Source organism: Oncorhynchus gorbuscha, linkage group LG03, assembly GCF_021184085.1.
Source record: "Oncorhynchus gorbuscha isolate QuinsamMale2020 ecotype Even-year linkage group LG03, OgorEven_v1.0, whole genome shotgun sequence".
Taxonomy (NCBI): domain Eukaryota; kingdom Metazoa; phylum Chordata; class Actinopteri; order Salmoniformes; family Salmonidae; genus Oncorhynchus; species Oncorhynchus gorbuscha.
Window position 1 is genome coordinate 73171443 of NC_060175.1, and position 27213 is coordinate 73198655.

The 27213-nt window shown below is 44.1% G+C and overlaps 1 protein-coding gene across 2 annotated transcripts in view; it reads right to left on the minus strand.

Moving 5' to 3' along the window:
• LOC124031867 (DENN domain-containing protein 2D-like) overlaps positions 1-13616 on the minus strand; it is a 33022-nt gene extending 19406 nt beyond the window's left edge. Inside the window, exons 1-4 of one of the 2 annotated variants that reach the window (XM_046343643.1) lie at positions 13263-13616; positions 9635-9707; positions 9225-9311; positions 8990-9094 (exon numbers count right to left, since the gene is read on the minus strand). In XM_046343643.1, the coding sequence (XP_046199599.1) occupies positions 8990-9094; positions 9225-9311; positions 9635-9692 (250 nt within the window). In that variant the 5' untranslated portion in view covers positions 9693-9707; positions 13263-13616. Of the gene's footprint in view, positions 1-3141; positions 3361-8989; positions 9095-9224; positions 9312-9634; positions 9708-13262 lie in introns of those variants that run through there. The other variant, XM_046343644.1, reaches the window with a different exon arrangement.
• Positions 13617-27213: the final 13597 nt, after the last annotated feature.

Below are 27213 nucleotides of genomic sequence, written 5' to 3' on the forward strand. Positions count from 1 at the left end.
CAATGTCATACACTTTTTGACCAGACAGCATAGATGGGCTACACAAAGACAGAGGGGTGGTGTTTTGTTTGCTTGGATGCTTTCTCTGGTGAGATACATTCAGCCTATTGAAGGACATTTATGAAACACAGATGAAAGATAAGTTATTTTACATGTTTTCTTCCTTGGCCATTTTTTGGGGGGGAAGCCTGGCTTCCCATGGCATTCACGTATACATGCCACTGCTTTTCCAACCACCAAATGAATACCTTAACTATCTTTCCAAGTTCCTGAGCTGCCAAAAAGAAAGATGTAAACAAACACTGTCTTTTAGAGACTTGTGCTCTAATTCCTAAACCTACCACAGCTCCTACGTTTATCCATACTGATCTAAGTTCAACAGTCTCAGTATGATCACAAATGTTTGAACACGCAGAAAGAGATGAAACATTACCTAATCATTACCACATACCTACTCAACAGATTTTTACCAGAACACCGACCGTTTCTCGATAATTTACGCCTCTTCTCACAGTAATTCAAATGGCTCTCTTGCTAGCTGCACTGCAGACACATTTACTAGGCATATCATTTGGACCTGACACAGTTGGGAAATAAATTGCTGGGAAACATGACAGTTGGGAAATTACTTTTTACCTATATTTGCTTTTTCCTGTCCAGCAATTGGATGTGGTCCAACCACCTTTTTCTACATATTTATTTACCATCAATTTCAAAGTTAAATACAGGAAACACACTTGGACCTCCAAGGAGGTTTTTCGTTCAGACCTAAACACTGAACAAATACTGACTTTAGGTTGTTTTTTTAAACTAAAATTGCACACCTAACTCAATTAGTCAACTAATCACCAAGCCCTTCAGTATTTGAATCAGATGGGCTAGTTCAGGAATTCATAAAATAAGTGGAACTGTCTGGGTTACTCGAAAAGAGTCTTGGGAAACACTGCACTAGAAGAATATATGAACAGCAAGGCTTACATACTGCGTAGGTGTAACAGCCATTCTCCATCACAGGGTGTGCTGCCTTTCCCTCAGGCTATATAACATGTTACAACAACATTTCTCGCAGCCAGCAAGCCTCAACTACATCCAAAGAGGGATAGGTAACTTTATTCTGGCATGACTCTCACTCCCTCTTTCTCTCAAACTCACTCTCTGCTTCCCTAAACCTTTACCTGAATGTCATCTTTTAAAGTATTATTGCACTTGAGATATGACCAAAATAGTTCGCTAAAGTCCATGCTTCATAGTTTTGGTCCTGCGGCTTCAAAAATGTACACCAAAACAGTCTCACTCGTCTCTAATTCATTTTTGTGTCAACAGCCACATTCCAGTCCCTAATATGTGCAGTCAGCTGTTAAAGGTCCCCGTAATGCCATACTAGTCGACCAACTGAAATTTATTTGAAAGGAGCAATGGCCTTCAAAAGGGAGGGATCATCTGTAGCATAGGCAGTGGTGGAAAAGTACCCAATTGTCCCCCAGTAACATACTACTTGTAAAAGTAAAAGTACTTGGTTTTAAATTTACTTAAGTATCAAAAGTAAATGGAATTCAAGTAGTAAAAGAAAAAGTATATATCCTTTCACATTCCTTATAATAAGCAAACCAGATGGCACCATTTTCTTATATTTATGGATAGCCAGGGGCACACTCCAACATAATTTACAAACAAAGCGTTTGTGTTTAGTGAGTCAGTCAGATCAGGCAGTATGGATGAGCAGGGATGTCTCTTGATAAGTGTGTGAATTGGACCATTTTCATGTCCTGCTAAGCATTCGAAATGTAACAAGTGTATGGAGTTAAAAGTACCTTCTTTTCTTTGGGAATGTAGTGAAGTAAAAGTTGTCACAAATATGAATAGCAAAGAACAGATACCCCTGAAAATCTACTTAATTAGTACTTTCAAGTATTTTTACATTAAATTAAGTACTTTACACCACCCTTGTTAAATCAAGGCAAAAAAACTAGCAGACAGAGCTACAAATAGAACAATATAGTTAAGACATATCACAAGTGAGGTGGAAACATATGGAATGTATGTTTCAACAAGGAAGTGATTTACAATGTTAGAAAGAAGAACCCCCCCCATCAAATATAGTGCTGTTAGATACATATAGTTAGGTCTACTCAACCTAAATGTATTTCTTCACTCTAGTCTGAACAGTTTTAGGCTATACCAAAATGTGGACAGTCAAGAGGCTGGCGTGGTATATGGCTGAGGAAACATGCCTTAAATCAGGGGTGGAATATGTCACTGTACTCCTAATTATTTTCAAATGATGAATGGTAAATTGAGATGATTGGAATACTGATCGTTTAAAAAAAATAAACTGGACGTTTCCATCAGCATGCTAGTAGCGCTACAGGAAGTGTTGTTGAATCCAATGGGCTGCTTTAACATTAGCTAGCCAAATTACAAAAACAGAAGTTTAATAAAAAAATTGCAGTACTTCAATCTTCTCCATATATAATTTTGGATAATGGTATAATTAGAGGAGTACAGGGCCCTCACACGTCGATGGATAGAGGTACATTTCCCAAGGCTTTCTCATGCCAGATCTTGCAGTGTCCTGATCATGTGGGAAGGTGCAATAATGGTGCTTTCAATCCATTTGGGAACTCGGCTCGGGTAAAAACGATGTAAAATCATGACGTCAGTGATGTGTAGGTTGGAAAGACGGAGCTCTAGAAGGATGCCCGAGTTCCCGACTTGAAATTCATAGTTGGATGACCGTTCAAAGCGATTTTCCCAGTCAGAGCTCGTTTTTCCCAAGTTCCCAGTTGTCTTGAACGCACTGAAGTCGAAGATTTCCGAGGTCCCAGTTGTTTTGAACGCGACATTATAGGCTACTCAGCCCAGCTTCATGCGTAGTGGCCACACCATGTTAAGTCAACAGAAAAGCTGTTCAGGTTATTTGCCTCTCTTAACAAGAGGATCGTCATTGGAAAAACATTTTCCCACGGTAAATAAACTTTTAGGCCGAAAATGACTACAATGTTGCGCTAGCCTATCACTTGTTGGCACTGGCGGAGTCGGACCGCGAGTTGTGACTTAATTGAAACAGATTTAACAGTTGATGTAAACAATTTACATTTTTAAGACTATACATTAGGTTGATGTAATGATAGTCTTACTCACTCCATCTCTGCTTCGTATGTTTTAGTCCATGTGTTTTTCGAATCCTCCTCTGCACCTCATCTCCACTCATGGCTCTCACAGGTTTAACACTCAATGTTATCTTATTTCACTGGATCGTTTCCGCAGACTATTTGTTTTATCGACCTCATTCCGTTTGTAGCGTAAGGAGAGTACACAACGCATGCTGTTCACGGGTTGGCTTCGCTGGATGTCGAGTTACTGTAACTGTGCGCATGCGCGCGCCTATGTTTTAGCAATTGTCACCCTTTTCCCTTCACGTGGATGTGCTTCATCGGATACAATTACGCGCTACCAATGTGTATAACTATTCATTTGATAGTAACTGTAGAATTACAGGTCGTTGCATCTCGTGAGTCAAGAAGACAATAGTAAAAATATAGCTGCGAGCAGCAATGAACGGGGTTCACAGGATGACAGAAAGGACACAAGATCAGTTGGATAACAAAGCAAGCACTATCATGTAAGAACTATCTTACATTATATGCAATGAGTGATGACATTATTAGAAGATTCAAGTATTTTTGAATTAGCATATGTGCTAAAGTGCATCTATAGGTACAGTGTGGCCATATTTGAATGCTGCAAAAATATTTTCTCAAAACCATTAAAGATGATGTAATGAGTCTAAATACAAAATCTGAAGTGAATCTGACTTATGTTTCAAGAGGAGAAGATGATTGCAGATGAAGAATTAGTTATTTATAGTTTCCTTGTTTTTTGACACAATACCAAAGGTATCTTAAGGACATTCATGATAGCGATGAAAAGCTTCAAGTTGATAGGCCCCTCTGGAGTGGATTTACAGTGGTTTAAATGGACACATAAAATCAGACTTTCTGATTTGTCAATAACTTAGCCAACACTTAGATTTTCTCAAACTAAGTTAAAGACTTTTTATGGATCAAATCCCGTTAGCGGGATCAATTTGACAACATCTGGTGAAATGGCAGAGCGCCAAGTTCAAATTAAATTATTAGAAATATTTAACTTTCATAAAATCACAAGTGCAATACACCCAAATGAAGCTTAACTTCTTGTTAATCCAACCACCGTGTCTTATTTCAAAAAGGCTTTACGGCGAAAGCAAACCATGCGATTATCTGAACAGCGACCCATCATACAAATGCATGTCAAACATTTTTCAACCAGCCAGGCGTGACACAAAACTCAGAAATAACAATATAATTCTTGCCTTACCTTTGAAGGTCTTCTTCTGTTGGCACTCCAATATGTCCCAGAAACATCACAAATTGCCCTTTTGTTCGATTAATTCCTTCGTTATATCCCCAAAATGTCCATTTATTGGCGCATTTAATTCAGAAAAACACCAGTTCCAACTTGCCCAACATGACTACAAATTATCTAATAAGTTACCTGTAAACATTGTCCAAACATTTCAAACAACTTTCCTAATCCAACTTTAAGTATTTTAAAACGTAAATAATCGATAAAATGTAAGACTGTAATATACTGCGTTCAATAAGGGATAAAATGAATGTGGAGCGAGTTCCAGGTCGCGTGCCCCAAACAAAACAGTCCACTAGGCTTGACACCCAGAAAAGAAAAGGCTTCTTCTTCATTTCTCAAAGGAAAAACATCAACCAATTTCTAAAGACTTTAGACATCTAGTGGAAGCCATAGGAACTGCAAACAGATTCCTCATAAATCTATTATCCCATAGAAACTAATTGAAAACACAGTCATCTCTACAACAAAACATTCCCGGATGATTTGTCCTCGGGGTTTCGCCTGCCAAATAAATTCTACATGTTCTTAACAGTTTTAGAAACTTTAGAGTGTTTTCTATCTAAATCTACTAATTATATGCATATCCTAGCTTCTGGGCCTGAGAAACAGGAAGTTTACTTTGGGCATGCTTTTCATCCGGACCTGAAAATACTGCCCCCTATCCCAAAGAAGTTAAGACATGTGCCATGCTGTAATTTCGTCCTATGGTTCATGAGAAGAAGATTTTTAAAGTAGATTTTTTTCTTCATATTAGTATATGTGCTAATATGAATCTACTGATATGGTGTGGCCATCTTTGAATGCAGTAACACTATTTTCTCAAACTCTTTAGGGACTATTGTGATGATATAACATTTGGAGTGAATCTGACTTCTAGTCCATGAGAAGAATGTTTTTTTATGATTTCTTAAACATTAGCATTACATAATCCAAAAAGTTAATTGTTAATAGGTTCCTTATTTTATAAGACATCAATACCAAACCTAACATGGTTCATCATGGTAATAGGCCATTATGCAGTGGAATTACAAAGGACTTACATGGACATGTAATATCTGATTTCCTGATTTATAAATAACTCAGCCATCTATTAACCAATCCACTTGGAGATATTTGGACATATGGTTCATGAGAAGACATTTTTCACAAAAAAAAGAAGTTCAATACAGACAAAAATCTATCCTGACAGACCTTATTAAGTCCCATTAAGGCAAATTTGGCCAGCATGAGGAAAGATACCTACAAACATAGGGACGCGGATATGAGGGTTTAAGTGAGACTGCTTATAAGAGCGCCACCTATAGGATGATCAGTGACATTATTTTTGATCGAAGTTACGCATGACCTCTAGTTTTTGTCATCTCAACTTGCTTAATTTCCACATTATTTATTACAAGATTTAGTTGAGGTTTAGGGTTTTGTTCCAAATACAATGCTTGTAGTTTAAGAAATATTTAGGGCTAACTTATTCCCTGCCATCCACTCTGAAACTAACTGCAGCTCTTTGTTGAGTGTTGCAGTCATTTCAGTCGCTGTAGTAGTTGACGTGTATAGTGTTGAGTCATTCTCATACATAGAATCTCTGGCTTTACTCAAAGTGAGTGGCATGTCGTTAGTAAAAATTGAAAAAAGCAAGGGGCCTAAACAGCTAACCTGGGGAATTCCCGATTCTAACTGGATTATATTTGACATGGTTCCATTACAGAACACCCACTGTGTTCTGTTAGACAAGTAACTCTTTATCGACATTATAGCAGGGGGTGTAAAGTCATAACACATACGTTTTTCCAGCAGTAGACTATGATCAATAATGTCAAAAGGTGCACTGAAGTCTAAAAAGACCCCACAATCATTTTATCACCAATTTCTCTCAGCCAATCATCAGTCATTTGGGTAAGTGCTGTGCTTGTTGAGTGTCCTTCCCTATAAGCATGCTGAAATTCTGTTGCCAATTTGTTTACTGTAAAATACCATTGTATCTGGTCAAACACAATTTTTTCCAGAAGTTTACTAAGGGTTGGTAACAGGCTTTCTGGTCAGCTATTTAAGCCAGTAAAGGGGGCTTTACTATTATTGGGTAGCGGAATGAGTTAGTTGACATTGTAAAAATGTTTAAAAATTCTAAGAATAAAAATAGGTTTCATGTGAAGCCCTAATAAAATGGGTATATGCAGAGCCTCATGTTGGGATGTTATCTAAGATTTTGGCGCGTAGCTCTTTCCAGGTGTTGCTGAAACATGCCAAATCTTACAATGCCTGGATAGGTATTTTACATATCTGCTAACCACATGTTGGTCACGTTCCCCTGCTTAGATGTGAAATGCATCAACCAATGGTTGCGTGCCACATCATTGACTGGGCCGTTTGGCACCAGATTGCTATAACATATGTGGTTAGCTGTTACTTAAAATACTTATCCAGACGTTGTAAGATATGGTATGTGTCAGCAAAGTTTGAGCAGGGGAGCACGACCCATATGTTATAGCAATCTGGTGCTCGATGGCACAGTCGATGACGTGGCATTGGTTGATGCATGCAACGTCTGAGTAGGGGAACGTGACCCTCATTATGTTAGCTGTTTGTCTTGCACATGCCTTTTTATGAAGGGATTCACTATTTTGAAAATTCAAACAAACGGCGCCTCCCTCGCCGGTTTAGCCCCAGTCACGTGATGGGCCATAACCAAGTGCAACCCGGGCCAATTGAATCAAATCCCCTCTATACATTTACAGGTGTGCTTCTCCTACTCAGGAAAACAATGATTAATCATCAAGCACATGACCTTAGGTGCAAATTATTCATAATTCAAGAAATTACACTGTTGTTTTCTTTTAAAGAAAAGTAGACAAAACATATTTCATCCCTATTCTTTAAGTTTTCTTCCTCAAATAGCCTAATATTACTGATTCACAGCCATAAATAAAGTGACACTTCTTGTTTTCAGTAGTTAGGCATACTAGTGCACATAAAAACAGTGAATTATGACTGAATTGCAAGTGAGAGGAAGTTGAAGAACACACCAACATGAGGTCTCCAAACTCATTCCTAGATGTTATCAACTTGTATTTTTAACTTTTATTTTGGTAGTAACTTGTTTTTTGGTAGTAGCCTACACGATCAAATGCCACCAATAGTTCCATAATGATGGTTCTCACCATGAATTGCCCTCTCTCCATTTCCTCTTTTTAACACAAGATCCTACATGCACAAGCTATCCTATACACATGTCCTATACACTTATTCTATACAGATTAGTGATGTGACATTATTCAACACATACAGTGAAGCATCATCCTGGACTTCCTGACGGGCCACCCCCAGGTGGTGAGGGTAGGCAACAACACATCCGCCACGCTGACCCTCAACACGGGGGTCCCTCAGGGGTGCGTGCTTAGTCGCCTCCTCTACTCCATGTTCACCCACGACTACGTGGCCGCGCACAACTCCAACACCATCGTTAAGCTTGCTGACGACACGACAGTGTTTAGCCTGATCACCAACAATGATGAGACAGCCTATAGGGAGGAGGTCAGTGACCTGGCAGTGTGGTGCCAGCACAACAACCTCTCCATCAACTTTGGCAAGACAAAGGAGCTGATCGTGGACTACAGGAAATGGAAGGCCGAGCACACCCCATCCACATCGACAGGGCTGTAGTGGAGTGGGTCATGAGCTTCGTTCCTCGGTGTCCACATCACTAAGGAATGATCATGGTCCACACACACCAACACAGTCGTGGACAAGGCACAACACTGCCTCTTCCCCATCAGGAGGCTGCAAAGATTTGGCATGGGCTTTCAGATCCTCAAAACATTCTACAGCTGCACCATTGAGAGCATCTTGACTGGCTACATCACCGCTTGGTATGGCAACTGCTTAGCATCAAACCGCAAAGCGCTACAGAGGGTAGTGCGTACAGCCCAGTACATCACTAGGGCCGTGCTCCCTGCAATCCATAACCTCTTCACCAGGCAATGTCAGACGAAGGCCTTAAAAATGGTCAAAGATTCCAGCCACCCAAGTCATAGACTGTTCCCTCAGCTACTGCACAGCAAGCGATACCGATGCAGTCTGGAACCAACAGGACCCTGACCAGCTTCTACCCCCAAGCCATAAGACCGCTAAATAGTTTGCCCACGTAGCTATTGGTTAACTATTTAACTATTTGCATTGACCCTTTAAACTATTTGCATTGACCCTTTAAACTCTTTTGACTCATCACATACTCTGCTGTTACCGTTTGTTATCTGTCCAGTTGCCTATGACTTTATCCCTACCTATATGTCCATATCTACATCAATTACCTCGTACCCCTACATATCAACTCGGTACTGGTACCCTGTGTATATAGCCAAGTTATTGTTACTCATGGTGTATTTATTCCTTGTGTTATTATGTTTTTCTATTATTTCTTTTTTTTCTCTCTCTGCATTGTTGGGAAGGGCCAGTAAGTAAGCATTTCACTGTTAGTCTATATATACCTGTTGTTTATGAAGCATGTGACAGATAACATTGCTTTGATTTGATCATAGCATCCATGATGTTGAGAATAGTTAGGTGAATAGTAAGGTATGTTTACTCTTTAGCCGGTCAGCCATCGGTCTCAGCTGGACCAGATGGGTGGGTCCTCCTGAGGCGCCCGTCACAGGAGCATCAACCTCCTCCCTCTCCTCTAGAACCCTCTCTAGAAGAAGAAGAACCACAACAACAGCAATTCATCCTTTACATGCATGTTCGGTATAACATTGTTCATGTTCAGAGAGAGAAGGAGAAAGAGAGAGCAATGGTAGATGTTTAGGTGACGGGCCACTCACCGTTTTTTGAGGCCTCGCGCACCGAGGAGTAGAACTGCTGCCCTCTCCGTCTAAATCCAGTCTCTTGGCCATCTGTTAGCTGTTTACCTTGAATTGACATTAAGCATCGAGAAGTTCTACTTCAACCTCTTTTGGAATTTACACCAAACTTCTGTGATGTACATGTATATGAAGGAATGTTTCATCACAGTTTCGAAAAAATGGACAGTAATGATGAATGTTCATGCAAGTACTGTATGTATCAACTTAGCTAAAATAATATAATAATAAATGAATAAATATGATTTAATAAATTATAACACTGACACACCGTCAAGACAGTTAAAAATGTTTTTTTTTGTCAAGGCAAGTGCCATCTGTCTGTTTTGAACACCTGGGCCAGTGAATAGAAGGATGACATGGATGCTCACGTTTGGGATAGAAAGAGGAAAAGCTCCAGCTTCTTCTCTGAGGACTCTCTCCCTCCATCCTAGCTCTCTTTGTCTGGAAGAGAGGGGGAGAAATAGTGTAGATTTTTTTTAAGGAATACAATGAATTGAAAGGAATGACTCAAATGTCAACATCCAAACCTCAACTACTTAAGATTGTTTTGCGTTGATCATTTTTTGGTTGTTGATTTTAGTCCGAGATACCGTCCCTGAATGTCATAGCAGCATCACACCTGAACCTCAAGCACCTGATTCCCTGTCTCGTGAAGGTCATCCCTGTGTCACTACTATCCAGTATTCATGCTCTCCCATCTGTCTACCTGTCAGTTTACGTACTTTACCAGAGACACAGGCTGTATGTGCACATCATGGATCTGGATGGGAATGCATCTAGCTAGACTATTTATAGCTGACCAAAATGACAGGACACGGAACGCCCCATGGGAAATCTCCCTGATGATACAACCCCACAGTATTGGGAGGGGACGCTAACGTTATGGCCTGGTTGTAGTCTCTAGACAGATGGGTTGCCTCCCCCGATGTTCCGGCTTACATGTCTGTTTTTTTCCCGGGGTCAGTTGGGACAGAGAGGACGAGACGGAAACCGGTCACCGGTGACGTCACTGCCGTATCCGCTTGTTGCCCTAGCTAAACATGAGCACCACGTTTTAAACCCGTTTCAACCAAACTCGTGATTTGTTGAGAGTTGTCTGAAGAGGACCCTCCCTGCAAAATGTTTTCTCCTTTTGAAATGAGAATCTGACATCGTCCCAAGACCTTGTGCCATTGTCTAGCTTACGCTGGTCCAAGGTCTGGGATTTCCAAAACTAGCGTGGTTGTGGAAACATTGTACGAATGTTGTGTGCTGTAGCTTAAGAATGACAGTTTGGGTTCCACTACCACTTTTTTCATTGAACAGGGTGTAGTATGCCCTGTGATGGTAATGGAATATTTAGTGGCCCAGTAGGCCTATAAAACATCATAAACAAGTGGACAGTCTTTAGTGTCTTTTCCTAATCTTTGTCATAATGTGATAATTTGAAGATTCTGAATTGTGGGCTAAATCAGAGGCTAATAGAGTGTGAATGCCAACACACAAACCCCTCACTTCAATGATAGATCCAGGTCTATTTTTACTGACATCTAAGTCAAAACAATAACTTTACTGAACAAAAATATAAACGCAAAAATGGCATTTTTTTTACTGAGTTACAGTTTATATAAGGGAATCAGTCAATTTAAATATTTTAATTAGCCCCTAATCTATGGATTTCAGATGACTGGGAGGGCATATGCCCACCTCCTGGGGAGCTAGGCCCGGCCAATCAGAATGAGTTTTTCCCCACAAACTGGCTTTATTACCGACAGAAATATCCTCAGTTTCATCGGCTGTCTGGGTGGTTGGTCTCAGAGGACCCCATAGGTGAAGAAGCCATACGTGGAGTTTCTGGGCTGATAGAGAAATTAAATAAATTTTTCTGGCAACAGCTCTGGTGGACATTCCTGCAGTCAGCATGCCAATCGAACGCTCCCTCACAACTTGAGACATCTGTGGCATTGTGTTGTGTGACAAAACTGCACATTTTAGAGTGATCTTTATTGTCCCCAGCACAAGGTGCACATGTGTAATGATCATGCTGTTTAATCAGCTTCTTGATATTTCACACCTGTCAAGTGGATGGATTAGCTTGGCAAAGGAGAAAGGCTCACTAACAGGGATGTAAACAAATGTTTGCACACAATTTGAGAGAAATAAGCTTTTTGTGCATATTTCAGTTCATAAAACATGGGACCAAAACTTTACATGTTGCGTTTCCATTTTTGATCAGTATGAAATCTGCATCCGTGCTCTTCTGAGTTATAGAGGGAATTGCTCCTAACCGCCCATTCTAGATTTGGGTCATGCTGTCCTCTTGGGATCCCCTGTCCAGTGAAATGTGACTTGGTGTACAACTAGGACCACCCCTCATCGCAAGTGCAAACACTGAGGGGGTATTTTAAGCCTCTGGGAACTCGGGGGCTGGGCATTGTGTGTCTGAACTGTCAATGACTGGATTGGCCTGTACACATTCGCCCAACCTGGGGCTCTCTGTCCACTGTTCACTTTGAATCTAACCAGTAGCCTACTGTAGGTACTGCACCTATTCCCAGACTCAACATTTGGGACGATTCCAGATTGTGTGAAATTCACTTTGGTCAGATTCTGTGTCCTGTTCTCATACACACTACCCTCCTAAAAGCCAGAGTTCACCAACTGACAAGCCCCTACTAGTCCCAGTGTCGATGTCATTCATTATCTCAATAACAGGTTACTACGTATCATGAACACCTGCTTTTCCCCCCACTGAAATGTATTAGGGCAAATAAAATATCTGACTTGGTGTTAACTCTCTCTCTCTCTCTCTTTTACCTCATCTCCTAAGTAATTGTAGTTGCTGGTAATCTGACTGAATATTAGGTTCGAAAGCTTATCTAAAATCTGACATATTGTGCTTGCCGTATGCTGCAGCTCGTGGTTGTGCAATGTTAGAACACTAGGAAAGAAGACACACATCTAACACAATATTGTTCTGTCATGTATTATTTTATTATTACCTACCTTTTATTGTATTATTTGATCATATGTGTTCATAAATAGCTTACAAGCTAACAAGCTAAACAAGCTAACTCGGTTGAGCTAACAATTAATCAAGTCTATATACTGGGTTTTTACAGTGGCTGCAATGTAGTACAGTATTGCTCTTTGCTGTATATAGTGAGTTGTTCCCTGCGCCGAAGACGTGGAAGTTGATTAATAGAGCCCTCCGCACCTCTCTGATTCAGAGGGATTGGGTTAAATGCAGAAGACACATTTCAGTTGAATGCATTCAGTTGTAGAACTGACTAGGTATCCCCCTTTCCCTTTTCCATCAGCATTGCAGAGTGTAACCCAAACATATGGAGGGCACTGAAACACAAGCACAGCCTTGTGATTCAGTCACAACCACCGGTGGCACAAATAGTCCTTTTTATACTCAAATAGGACTGTACTCAAAAAGGACTGTATTTATGGCAAGTCTGATGTCTTGATTTCGTTATAACAAGAGGAAGTCACCAAACACAGTTGTTGTGCTGTTACCACTAACCACAGGAAGTAAAAGTAAAATTGTGTTAGTTTGATAGCACCAGCATCCTGTCAAGTAGATCACATATTTCTCCACCCTTCCCATCATGTGATGTTTATTGATGGGAAATATTTTAAAAGTGCCTCTTACACAACTATTGAGATGATTCGAAAGAAATCTGCTGTGGCAAAAATGATCAAGGTTTGATAAAAACAGAATAGACAATACACTTTCTCTTGATCTAATAACCCCCCGCAAACTGTGCAATGGTTTATACACTTAGTGATTATTTTCAGGTTTTTGTCCTCTTTCTCTATCAGGTATTTATCTTACTTTTACAGTGTATTTACCAATATGCATTTAGCTTTACTTTGCCTGATGCAACATCTGTGCCTCTGATCATAGGCCTAGGTCAGAATCCCACAGGTAATGCTGCGTAGTGCAACCTTGAACTCAACACATGTAGAACACATGTTAGTCAGACCGACTAACATACCGGTACTCACCAATGTGCAATCTCTTGCCCAATCAGAATCAACCTGTAGGTATATCCACTGATCGTGTCCTCCAATTGTGTTTGATAGAACAATCCACTGCTTGGTTCGTTTTGCAGTTCACCTCTACCCAGGCAGACACCACTGCTAGAGGATATGGCAGCGGATCATTCGGTCAAGTTGAAGTCCCCATAACTTTCTCTCACTCTCTCAATTCTGTCCTTCCTTGCCTCTTTACTTTCAACCTATATTTTTTATTTCCTTTATTTTTATTTCACTTTGAAGTATTTTGTTCGTACTCTCCTTGTCTCTGTATGTTTAGCAGTTCCAAAGGTTGCTGGTGCCCTACACTATGAGGAAGTGTGCATGTTGACAGTGTGTACAATGCACGCCTCAGTTAGTAGAAGTCGACTTTAACCCAGGCCCAGGGGAATTTCCTCTTTCAATAGGAGTTGTGACTATTGCATATGCATCTGTATGCATAATACATAGACAGGTGTGTATCATGTATCACCAATCTCTCAATTTCACCCCTTATCCTCCCTTCGCAGGATATTGTTGACAACCAAGTAATGCTGCTAAAAGTTGCTATCCCTTTCTCTAACCTAATCATTTCTGACACACCTTTGCCTATCCATTTGACACACAGCACTCTACTTTATGGGAAGTTATGTCGGCCAGCTAAATAGGGTTACTTTATTTTTGCAAAATGGGCTACAACACGAATGTGAAATGGATTACAACATGAAAGCAGAATGTTCTTCATTAACATATAGGTCAATGGTAACCTACAGGAAGTAGCTGTAGACAAACTAAACTGCACCGCATACTGGTTCTCTTCTGTATGAGAGTGTGTTACGATTTGTTATCTCAGTCATCTGCATGTTGTTGTTGTCTTCCTTCGACTGTATATGACAAGACCAATGTCCACCAACTCCCAAGAAGCAGTTTCCTGGCACCAATCTAACCCAAAGGGTTGGTGGGGAGGAGGAGAGCGGCTCTACAATATTGATCTGTGACCAGGTGCAAACTAGCCCGAAGTACTCCAAGCAAAGTATGCTTCACTATGCATAAACATAGCATCCTTTTCGCCCTAGTGTCTTCATATTATATAACCCGTGCCAACATCTACTAAGCATCTAAGCTAAGCACATCTCTTAACATTCAGCTGTTGTATGTTGGAATGACACATGACAATTCTGATAGAGTATCAAACAGGTGTGTGTGTGTGCAATAACTATACTGTAGGCAGGTCTGGGCTTCATGCAATGAATGATACACCCTATGACTGCTTCTGGTGTATTGACGGGTGGGATCTGAAAAGAAATTAGTCCTTTCTGGCATTTCGCAAAAGGCTCTATGTGATACTGATCGCACTATACATTTGTGCGTGTCGATATGGTTGTTGTTGTTCGATAGAGCCATTGGATGTCTTTCAGTGATGTTCCTATCAGCGGATTAATTTCTAAATATACAAGCTGACAATTGTTTTCCAGTCTCTGAAAGACTAAAACTTGTGTGGGACGGTGCTTCGTGCTCTGGCCCCTTCCATACCCAAAGGCAGGCTTTTTTGAAGCGAGGCGGACACTAATAACAATCCTTTGGGCAAAACTGAAAGAACTGACCAGACCACAATGGCTTCGAGTCAATCCTCTCATCAACACGAATTTCATAATATAGCATTTTTGGATGCTCTATTAGCTACGTGGTGACATTCAACCATACATGTTTCAACTGGAATATAGCGAAGAGGATTCGAAACCGAGTTGGATTTAGCTAGAAGGCCAGCTACAGCCGATGCTGTATGAAAAATATGGTGGCTAGCTAAGTCGTTTTTCCTGCAAGCCACCTAGCTAGCTAACTTCAGTTTATTTACTGAACCCCACATTGTGTATTGCTGGCTAACATACTACTGTGTTACAGTGGGGGGGAAATCTAATTATTTTTTTCTGTTTGCAACTTAGGTAGCTAACTTGCTAGCTAAGTTAGCTAAACAACTACAGGTAGCCATATCTATGACTAAAATAGAAGAGGTTTTACAATCTGAGATCTATTGAATGTTGATTAAAAAACATCTTCTCTTTTTAGATATGTCTACTAAACAGCAAGCTACAACATTACAACCAGCCACCTAAAGCTAGGTTTACCAGCAAACATTAGCATGTGACTGGAGTTGGCTAGCTAGTTGTTATGCGCCACGCCTCGTGTTTGTAACTTGTTAGAAAATGTGTAACATAATTGACGAGGGTTGACATTGGTTATGATTATGATGTGAATGCATTTCAATCTCACATAATTATAGGCATTAGGCAAGCTAGGAGTCCAAACAGATGTAAATAACAATTATGGGCTTACTAGGTAACAGTGATGAGAAACAATAATACAATAATTTAAATCTGAAACTGATAAGCTGGTTTAACTATAAAAAGATTTGCCTATGTCATGTTTGTCATTTATTATCATGTCTTGTCCCTGTGCTCCCCATTCTATTCGTTTCCCTCTGCTGGTCTTATTTGGTTCTTTCCCTCCTTCTATCCCTCTCTCTCCCCCTCCCTCTCTCACTCTCTCGCTCTCTCTTCTCTCTATCGTTCCGTTCCTGCTCCCAGCTGTTCCTATTCCCCTAATCATCATTTAGTCTTCCCACACCTGTTCCCGATCCTTTCCCCTGATTAGAGTCCCTATTTATTCCTTTGTGTTCCGTTCCTGTCCCGTCGGTTCCTTGTTTAGTATTCACCATGCTGTGATTGCGTTTCGCCCTGTCCTGTCGTGTTTTTGCTGTGATTGTGTATCGCCCTGTCCTGTCGTGTTTTTTGCCTTCATCAGATGCTGCGTGTGAGCAGGTGTCTCTGTCAACTACGGCCTGCGCCTACCCGAAGCGACCTGCAGTCTGTGGCCGCTTCTCCAGTTATTCCCCTCTACAGACTAGAGGATTTTTGTTATTCCCTGTTTGGACTTAAATAAACTCTGTTTCTGTTAAGTCGCTTTTGGGTCCTCTTTCACCTGCATGACAGAAGGAACCGACCAAGGAATGGACCCAGCGACTTCAGACGCTCGTTACACTGCCGTCGAGATCCAAGGAGCCATGCTCGGCAGACACGAGCAGGAATTGTCTGCTGCTCGCCATGCCGTGGAGAACCTGGCCGCTCAGGTTTCCGACCTCTCTGGACAGTTCCAGAGTCTACGTCTCGTGCCACCTGTTACTTCCTGGCCTGCCGAGCCTCCAGAACCTAGGGTTAATAACCCACCTTGCTACTCCGGGCAGCCCACTGAGTGCCGCTCCTTTCTCACGCAGTGTGAGATTGTGTTCTCTCTCCAACCCAACACATACTCTAGAGAGAGAGCTCGGGTTGCTTACGTCACTTCACTCCTTACTGGCCGGGCTCGAGAATGGGGCACAGCTATCTGGGAGGCAAGGGCTGATTGCTCTAACAAGTTCCAGAACTTTAAAGAGGAGATGATTCGGGTTTTTGACCGTTCAGTTTTTGGTGGGGAGGCTTCTAGGGCCCTGGCTTCCTTATGCCAAGGTGAACGGTCCATAACGGATTATTCTATTGAGTTTCGCACTCTTGCTGCCTCTAGTGAGTGGAACGAGCCGGCGCTGCTCGCTCGTTTTCTGGAGGGACTCCACGCAGTGGTTAAGGATGAGATTCTCTCCCGGGAGGTTCCTTCAGATGTGGACTCTTTGATTGCTCTCGCCATCCGCATAGAACGACGGGTAGATCTTCGTCACCGGGCTCGTGGAAGAGAGCTCGCATCAACGGTGTTTCCCTGCTCCGCATCGCAACCATCTCCCTCCTCTGGCTTTGAGACTGAGCCCATGCAGCTGGGAGGGATTCGCATCTCGAATAAGGAGAGGGAACGGAGGATCACCAACCGCCTGTGCCTCTATTGCGGAGTTGCTGGACATTTTGTTAATTCATGTCCAGTAAAAGCCAGAGCTCATCTGTAAGCGGAGGGCTACAGGTGAGCGCAACTACTCAAGTCTCTCCATCAAAGTCCTGTACTACTTTGTCGGTCCACCTACGCTGGACCGGTTCGGGTGCTACATGTAGTGCCTTGATAGACTCTGGGGCTGAGGGTTGTTTCATGGACGAAGCATGGGTTCGGAAACATGACATTCCTTTCAGAGAGTTAGAGAAGCCTACGCCCATGTTCGCCTTAGATGGTAGTCATCTTCCCAGTATCAGATTTGAGACACTACCTTTAACCCTCACAGTATCTGGTAACCACAGTGAGACTATTTCTTTTTGATTTTCCGTTCACCGTTTACACCTGTTGTTTTGGGTCATCCCTGGCTAGTATGTCATAATCCTTCTATTAATTGGTCTAGTAATTCTATCCTATCCTGGAACGTTTCTTGTCATGTGAAGTGTTTAATGTCTGCCATCCCTCCCGTTTCTTCTGTCCCTACTTCTCAGGAGGAACCTGGCGATTTGACAGGAGTGCCGGAGGAATATCATGATCTGCGCACGGTCTTCAGTCGGTCCCGAGCCAACTCCCTTCCTCCTCACCGGTCGTATGATTGTAGTATTGATCTCCTTCCGGGGACCACTCCTCCTCGAGGTAGACTATACTCTCTGTCGGCTCCCGAACGTAAGGCTCTCGAGGATTATTTGTCTGTGTCTCTTGACGCCGGTACCATAGTGCCTTCTTCTTCTCCGGCCGGGGCGGGGTTCTTTTTGTTAAGAAGAAGGACGGTACTCTGCGCCCCTGCGTGGATTATCGAGGGCTGAATGACATAACGGTTAAGAATCGTTATCCGCTTCCCCTTATGTCATCAGCCTTCGAGATTCTGCAGGGAGCCAGGTGCTTTACTAAGTTGGACCTTCGTAACGCTTACCATCTCGTGCGCATCAGAGAGGGGGACGAGTGGAAAACGGCGTTTAACACTCCGTTAGGGCATTTTGAGTACCGGGTTCTGCCGTTCGGTCTCGCCAATGCGCCAGCTGTTTTTCAGGCATTAGTTAATGATGTTCTGAGAGACATGCTGAACATTTTTGTTTTTGTCTATCTTGACGATATCCTGATTTTTTCTCCGTCACTCGAGATTCATGTTCAGCACGTTCGACGTGTTCTACAGCGCCTTTTAGAGAATTGTCTCTACGTAAAGGCTGAGAAGTGCTCTTTCCATGTCTCCTCCGTTACTTTTCTCGGTTCCGTTATTTCCGCTGAAGGCATTCAGATGGATTCCGCTAAGGTCCAAGCTGTCAGTGATTGGCCCGTTCCAAGGTCACGTGTCGAGTTGCAGCGCTTTTTAGGTTTCGCTAATTTCTATCGGCGTTTCATTCGTAATTTCGGTCAAGTTGCTGCCCCTCTCACAGCTCTTACTTCTGTCAAGACGTGTTTTAAGTGGTCCGGTTCCGCCCAGGGAGCTTTTGATCTTCTAAAAGAACGTTTTACGTCCGCTCCTATCCTCGTTACTCCTGACGTCACTAGACAATTCATTGTCGAGGTTGACGCTTCAGAGGTAGGCGTGGGAGCCATTCTATCCCAGCGCTTCCAGTCTGACGATAAGGTTCATCCTTGCGCTTATTTTTCTCATCGCCTGTCGCCATCTGAGCGCAACTATGATGTGGGTAACCGTGAACTGCTCGCCATCCGCTTAGCCCTAGGCGAATGGCGACAGTGGTTGGAGGGGCGACCGTTCCTTTTGTCGTTTGGACAGACCATAAGAACCTTGAGTACATCCGTTCTGCCAAACGACTTAATGCCCGTCAAGCTCGTTGGGCGTTGTTTTTCGCTCGTTTCGAGTTTGTGATTTCTTACCGTCCGGGTAGCAAGAACACCAAGCCTGATGCCTTATCCCGTCTGTTTAGTTCTTCTGTGGCTTCTACTGATCCCGAGGGGATTCTTCCTTATGGGCGTGTTGTCGGGTTAACAGTCTGGGGAATTGAAAGACAGGTTAAGCAAGCACTCACGCACACTGCGTCGCCGCGCGCTTGTCCTAGTAACCTCCTTTTCGTTCCTGTTTCCACTCGTCTGGCTGTTCTTCAGTGGGCTCACTCTGCCAAGTTAGCTGGTCATCCCGGTGTTCGAGGCACTCTTGCGTCTATTCGCCAGCGCTTTTGGTGGCCGACTCAGGAGCGTGACACGCGCCGTTTCGTGGCTGCTTGTTCGGACTGCGCGCAGACTAAGTCGGGTAACTCTCCTCCTGCCGGTCGTCTCAGACCGCTCCCCATTCCTTCTCGACCATGGTCTCACATTGCCTTAGACTTCATTACCGGTCTGCCTTTGTCTGCGGGGAAGACTGTGATTCTGACGGTTGTCGATAGGTTCTCTAAGGCGGCACATTTCATTCCCCTCGCTAAACTTCCTTCCGCTAAGGAGACGGCACAAATCATTATTGAGAATGTATTCAGAATTCATGGCCTCCCGTTAGACGCCGTTTCAGACAGAGGCCCGCAATTCACGTCACAGTTTTGGAGGGAGTTCTGTCGTTTGATTGGTGCGTCCGTCAGTCTCTCTTCCGGGTTTCATCCCCAGTCTAACGGTCAAGCAGAGAGGGCCAATCAGACGATTGGTCGCATACTACGCAGCCTTTCTTTCAGAAACCCTGCGTCTTGGGCAGAACAGCTCCCCTGGGCAGAATACGCTCACAATTCGCTTCCTTCGTCTGCTACCGGGTTATCTCCGTTTCAGAGTAGTCTGGGTTACCAGCCTCCTCTGTTCTCATCCCAGCTTGCCGAGTCCAGCGTTCCCTCCGCTCAAGCGTTTGTCCAACGTTGTGAGCGCACCTGGAGGAGGGTGAGGTCTGCACTTTGCCGTTACAGGGCACAGACGGTGAGAGCCGCCAATAAACGCAGGATTAAGAGTCCAAGGTATTGTTGCGGCCAGAGAGTGTGGCTTTCCACTCGCAACCTTCCTCTTACGACAGCTTCTCGTAAGTTGACTCCGCGGTTCATTGGTCCGTTCCGTGTCTCCCAGGTCGTCAATCCTGTCGCTGTGCGACTGCTTCTTCCGCGACATCTTCGTCGCGTCCATCCTGTCTTCCATGTCTCCTGTGTTAAGCCCTTTCTTCGCACCCCGTTCGTCTTCCCCCCCCTCCCGTCCTTGTCGAGAGCGCACCTATTTACAAGGTACATAAGATCATGGACATGCGTTCTCGGGGACGGGGTCACCAATACTTAGTGGATTGGGAGGGTTACGGTCCTGAGGAGAGGAGTTGGGTTCCGTCTCGGGACGTGCTGGACCGTTCACTCATCGATGATTTCCTCCGTTGCCGCCAGGATTCCTCCTCGAGTGCGCCAGGAGGCGCTCGGTGAGTGGGGGGTACTGTCATGTTTGTCATTTATTATCATGTCTTGTCCCTGTGCTCCCCATTCTATTCGTTTCCCTCTGCTGGTCTTATTTGGTTCTTTCCCTCCTTCTATCCCTCTCTCTCCCCCTCCCTCTCTCACTCTCTCGCTCTCTCTTCTCTCTATCGTTCCGTTCCTGCTCCCAGCTGTTCCTATTCCCCTAATCATCATTTAGTCTTCCCACACCTGTTCCCGATCCTTTCCCCTGATTAGAGTCCCTATTTATTCCTTTGTGTTCCGTTCCTGTCCCGTCGGTTCCTTGTTTAGTATTCACCATGCTGTGATTGCGTTTCGCCCTGTCCTGTCGTGTTTTTGCTGTGATTGTGTATCGCCCTGTCCTGTCGTGTTTTTTGCCTTCATCAGATGCTGCGTGTGAGCAGGTGTCTCTGTCAACTACGGCCTGCGCCTACCCGAAGCGACCTGCAGTCTGTGGCCGCTTCTCCAGTTATTCCCCTCTACAGACTAGAGGATTTTTGTTATTCCCTGTTTGGACTTAAATAAACTCTGTTTCTGTTAAGTCGCTTTTGGGTCCTCTTTCACCTGCATGACAGCCTAAGCATGCCTGATAGACATGGCTGTAGCTAGATAGTAAAAAAAAAAGTAGCCAGATTATTTCTACCATGACCTGTTCTAATTTTTGGTACTGTTAGAAGCAAATGAGAATGGGACCGTAATTGCTATTCATTTACCAACCTGACTAAAAAAGAACAGAGATAAAATGGCATTTTACCCAATAGCCTTATAAATCAGTGTATACCAGTGTTTAAGGTCAATGACGACCAGCCAACAGCACTGTAGAGATCCCAATGATGTGTTAGACGTTTTTGAGGGCTGCATGATACACTGAATCAAGTGCTCTCAGGGTAGTGGCTGAGGCCTACATATATATAACATTACTAAAATCTAAAACCGACAGTAATGTACATCGTACCAGCTCCTTCCTGGCCTCAAAAGAAAAACAAGTCTTATGCCGGTAATAAAAACCTATTCTCAGCTTGAGCCTCCTTATCAAGTTCTCTACATGCACAGTGAAGTTCAGCTAATCATCAACCCAGACACCCAAATATTCGTACACATAAACTTGCTCTATAGTATGTCCAGCCAATGTAGCAATGACATGATTAGTAAAATGCCTGGCATTTGAAAATACCATTCATTTTGTTTTACCTGAGTTTAGAACCAGCTAAATGTTAAATCCTCTTTGGGCATTTTCAAAAGCTGAAGATAAACTAATACCACTTGAATAAAGAACAGTATCATCTACATAAAAATGAACATCCGCTGTTTCAATAAGATCCCCAATGTTGTTGATATACAAAATGAACAACAGTGGGCCCAAAATAGAACCTTGCGGAACACCTGAGCACACCTCTATGGACCTAATGTATATATACAAAAGTATGTGGACACTCATTCAAATGAGTGGATTCAGCTATTTCAGCGACACACGTTGCTGACAGGTGTATAAAATCACACAGTCATGTAATCTCCATAGACAATCATTGGCAGTAGAATAGCCTTACTGAAGAGCTCAGTTACTTTCAACGTGGCATTCTATGCCACCTTTCCAACAAGTCAATTCATCAAATTTCTGCACCGGTCAACTGTAAGTGCTGTTGTGAAGTGGAAACATATAGGAGCAACAACGGCTCAGCCGCAAAGTGGTAGGCCACACAAGCTCACAGAACGGGACTTCTGAGTGCTAAAGCGCATAAAAATAGTCTGTCTTAGGTTGCAACACTCATTACCAAGTTCCAAACTGCCTCTGGAAGCAACGTCAGCACAAGAACTGTTAGTCGGGAGCTTCATGAAATGGGTTTCCATGGCTGAGCAGCCGCACACAAGCCTAAGATCACCATGCGCAATGCCAAGCGTCGGCTGGAGTGGTGTAAAGCTTGCCGCAATTGGACTCTGGAGCAGTAGAAATACGTTCTCTGGAGTGATGAATCATGCTTATTGCTTCAGTACAATGGACAAATCTGGGTTTGGCGGATGCCAAGAGAACACTACCTGCTCCAATGCATAGTGCCAACTGTAAAGTTTGGTGGAGGAGGAATAGGAGGTTCTTTCATGGCTCAGGCAAGGCCCCTTAGTTCCTGTGAAGGGAAATCTTAACGCTACAATGACATTTTAGATGATTCTATTCCCAAAACAGTTTGGGGAAGGCCTTTTCCTGTTTCAGCATGACAATGCACCATGCACAAAGCGAGGTCCATACAGAAATGTTTGTCGAGATCGGTGTGGAGGAACTTGACTGGCCTGCACAGAGCCTTGACATTGACTGAAGGGCTTTAGAAATAAATTAATAATTGTCTAACCTCAGTGCACAACCTCACTAATGCTCTTGTGGCTGAGTGGAAGCAACTACACTCAGCAATGTTCCAACATCTTGTGGAAAGCCTTCACAGAAGATTGGAGGCTGTTATTTCAGCAAAGAGGGGACCAATTCCATATTAATGCCCATGATTTTGGAATGGGATGTTCGACAAGCTTTTGCTCATGTAGTGTACCTAGGTACATTTGTACGGTTTGTTCACTGTGCAAAGGTTGAGGGTTACGCCATATTTATTTCTATTAGGCTAGACATTGTTTTAAATGTCTGTGCACATGTATGCATGTTCAACTGATCTACCCTAATGTTGATGTTATGCTGGCACAGTTCAACTGTCGTTCAAACTGTACAATAGAGTATAATTTATTATATTTTTTTATCTTGCAGACAATACTGTTTGGTGCCTGGGTTTTTTTCGTGGAGTGGGTTTTAGATGGAGAATTCCTTTGCCTGCATGTGTCATTGTAGCTGTATTCCATGAACTGTATCCCTCTCGATGGATTGAACATTATTCTGGATTTCAGGTAGAAGATGACTCGAGGAGCTGAATGACAGTTTGATCATGACAACACTCCTGCCACAGCTGTACAAGCATTCCCTGAACTCTACTACACTGATCATACTGTATTTTCTTACTCTGTTTTCTTTGTGAATGGCAATTTCATCATGACCACCTCTCCCATCATCTGCTGATCACCAGTTCTCATAGCTACAGATTATTACACCAGATAATGTGATTTAACTGTCAGGATTTGACCAGGATTGTTCTGGTTTTGGCCACTAGATGCCCCCATTGTGCTTTTTTGACCCTTTTATTTTCCCCTGTTTCCAGATTATTATTTGCACCTGTGCCTCGTTTCCCTTAAATGTATTTAAACCCTTAGTTTTCCTCAGTTCTTTGCTCTGTGTTTGAATGTTAGCACCCAGCCCCAGCGATGCTGTGAACATTTTCTACTCCAGTTGGACGCTCTTGTGGTATTCTGTTTCTGTTCTCATTTATTTATTTTTGATTACGTTTTGAGGCTTTTCCCCTGCTGTACCTACCACCTTGTGGATTTACCTTTTCACTTGGAGGATTACCTTTTTCTCTTGGAATTACTTTTGACGTTGTGGATTTATATTTTTGCCTGAAGTACTTTCCTTTTTACTTGTCTGCCGACTTTTAGTGGCTCAGTTTGCTAAGTGACTGTTTCTCACACCGGAGACCCGAGTTCGTAACCGGGTCCTGACACAAACACAGAGCCAAAATGAACCCAGAGGCAGCCAGTTCTCAGGACATTTTTGCCACGCTGTTCTTCACGAGGGGACTGTCCAACGCCACGAAGCCCCTCTGGTTCAGCAAGAGGCCTTAAAATGGCTATACATTCTCAACTTCTGTCGGAGATGCTGAATTCCATAAAGCAGATATCTGATCGACTTCCCCCGGCAACCGCTCCCACCCCAGTACCTCAGATTCAAGTGCCCGTGGCAGTTAACCCCCTGGGTGAACCTCGTCTTCCACCCCAACGGTTCTCAGGTGATCCGAGTGCTTGTAAGGGTTTTTTCACCCAATGTTCTCTCTCCTTCGAGCTGCAACCCTCCCTCGTTCCCCACCGACCGGTTCAAGATCGCATATATCATCAGCCGCAGGAAACTTCATGGATGGTATCTGGGCGAAGGAGAATGGGGTCCCCTCTGAACCTCTAAGGGACCCCATGAGGGTTACTACGTTGGATGGAAGCCCTCTTGGATCTGTACTTGTCACTCGCGTCACTACCCCCTTGCGACTTTCAGTTTCCCAACACCAGGAAGTGATGAACTTTCATCTGATCCCCTGTTCCGAGTTCACTCTCATCCTTTGCTACCCCTGGCTTCACAGCCATAACCCTCACATTGACTGGTCTGTGGGCATCATTAAGCAGTGGGGCCCTACGTGCCAAGCCACTTGTATCTTCCCGAGTTCCCCGAGTTCTCCTCCCGAGTCTCTAGAATCCATCGACCTGTCCCGAGTTCCCGAATGTTACCATGACCTCAAACTGGTATTTAGCAAACAGAGGGCCACCATGCTACCATCCCATAGACCTTACGATTGCCCCATCTACCTGTTTCCGGGCACCTGCCCTCCCAGGGGTCAGATCATTTCCTTATCTCCTCCCGAACAAGCTGCTATGGATACCTACATCAAGGACGCTCTGGCAGCAGGCCTCATTCGTCCATCCACCTCACCCGCGGGAGCAGGGTTTTTCTTTGTGGCCAAAAAAGACGCAAGGATTACGTCCTTGTATCGACTACCGGGGACTCAATGCCATAACCGTCTGTAACTGCCCCTTATGGCCACAGCATTTGAGCTGCTTCATGAAGCAGTTGTCTTCACTAAGATTGACCTGCGGAACACATACCATCTTACATTTACATTTACATTTAAGTCATTTAGCAGACACCCTTATCCAGAGCGACTTACAAATTGGTGCATTCACCTTATGACATCCAGTGGAACAGTAACTTTACAATAGTGCATCTAAATCTTAAAGGGGGGGGGGATGAGAAGGATTACTTATCCTATCATAGGTATTCCTTAAAGAGGTGGGGTTTCAGGTGTCTCCGGAAGGTGGTGATTGACTCCGCTGTCCTGGCGTCGTGAGGGAGTTTGTTCCACCATTGGGGGGCCAGAGCAGCGAACAGTTTTGACTGGGCTGAGCGGGAACTGTACTTCCTCAGTGGTAGGGAGGCGAGCAGGCCAGAGGTGGATGAACGCAGTGCCCTTGTTTGGGTGTAGGGCCTGATCAGAGCCTGGAGGTACTGAGGTGCCGTTCCCCTCACAGCTCCGTAGGCAAGCACCATGGTCTTGTAGCGGATGCGAGCTTCAACTGGAAGCCAGTGGAGAGAGCGGAGGAGCGGGGTGACGTGAGAGAACTTGGGAAGGTTGAACACCAGACGGGCTGCGGCGTTCTGGATGAGTTGTAGGGGTTTAATGGCACAGGCAGGGAGCCCAGCCAACAGCGAGTTGCAGTAATCCAGACGGGAGATGACAAGTGCCTGGATTAGGACCTGCGCCGCTTCCTGTGTGAGGCAGGGTCGTACTCTGCGGATGTTGTAGTGCATGAACCTACAGGAACGGGCCACCGCCTTGATGTTGGTTGAGAACGACAGGGTGTTGTCCAGGATCACGCCAAGGTTCTTAGCGCTCTGGGAGGAGGACACAATGGAGTTGTCAACCGTGATGGCGAGATCATGGAACGGGCAGTCCTTCCCCGGGAGGAAGAGCAGCTCTGTCTTGCCGAGGTTCAGCTTGAGGTGGTGATCCGTCATCCACACTGATATGTCTGCCAGACATGCAGAGATGCGATTCGCCACCTGGTCATCAGAAGGGGGAAAGGAGAAGATTAATTGTGTGTCGTCTGCATAGCAATGATAGGAGAGACCATGTGAGGTTATGACAGAGCTAAGTGACTTGGTGTATAGCGAGAATAGGAGAGGGCCTAGAACAGAGCCCTGGGGGACACCAGTGGTGAGAGCGCGTGGTGAGGAGACAGATTCTCGCCACGCCACCTGGTAGGAGCGACCTGTCAGGTAGGACGCAATCCAAGCGTGGGCCACGCAGGAGATGCCCAACTCGGAGAGGGTGGAGAGGAGGATCTGATGGTTCACAGTATCGAAGGCAGCCGATAGGTCTAGAAGGATGAGAGCAGAGGAGAGAGAGTTAGCTTTAGCGGTGCGGAGCGCCTCCGTGATACAGAGAAGAGCAGTCTAAGTTGAATGACTAGTCTTGAAACCTGACTGATTTGGATCAAGAAGGTCATTCTGAGAGAGATAGCGGGAGAGCTGGCCAAGGACAGCACGTTCAAGAGTTTTGGAGAGAAAAGAAAGAAGGGATACTGGTCTGTAGTTGTTGACATCGGAGGGATCGAGTGTAGGTTTTTTCAGAAGGGGTGCAACTCTCGCTCTCTTGAAGACGGAAGGGACGTAGCCAGCGGTCAGGGATGAGTTGATGAGCGAGGTGAGGTAAGGGAGAAGGTCTCCGGAAATGGTCTGGAGAAGAGAGGAGGGGATAGGGTCAAGCGGGCAGGTTGTTGGGCGGCCGGCCGTCACAAGACGTGAGATTTCATCTGGAGAGAGAGGGGAGAAAGAGGTCAGAGCACAGGGTAGGGCAGTGTGAGCAGAACCAGCGGTGTCGTTTGACTTAGCAAACGAGGATCGGATGTCGTCGACCTTCTTTTCAAAATGGTTGACGAAGTCATCTGCAGAGAGGGAGGAGGGGGGGAGGGGGAGGAGGATTCAGGAGGGAGGAGAAGGTGGCAAAGAGCTTCCTAGGGTTAGAGGCAGATGCTTGGAATTTAGAGTGGTAGAAAGTGGCTTT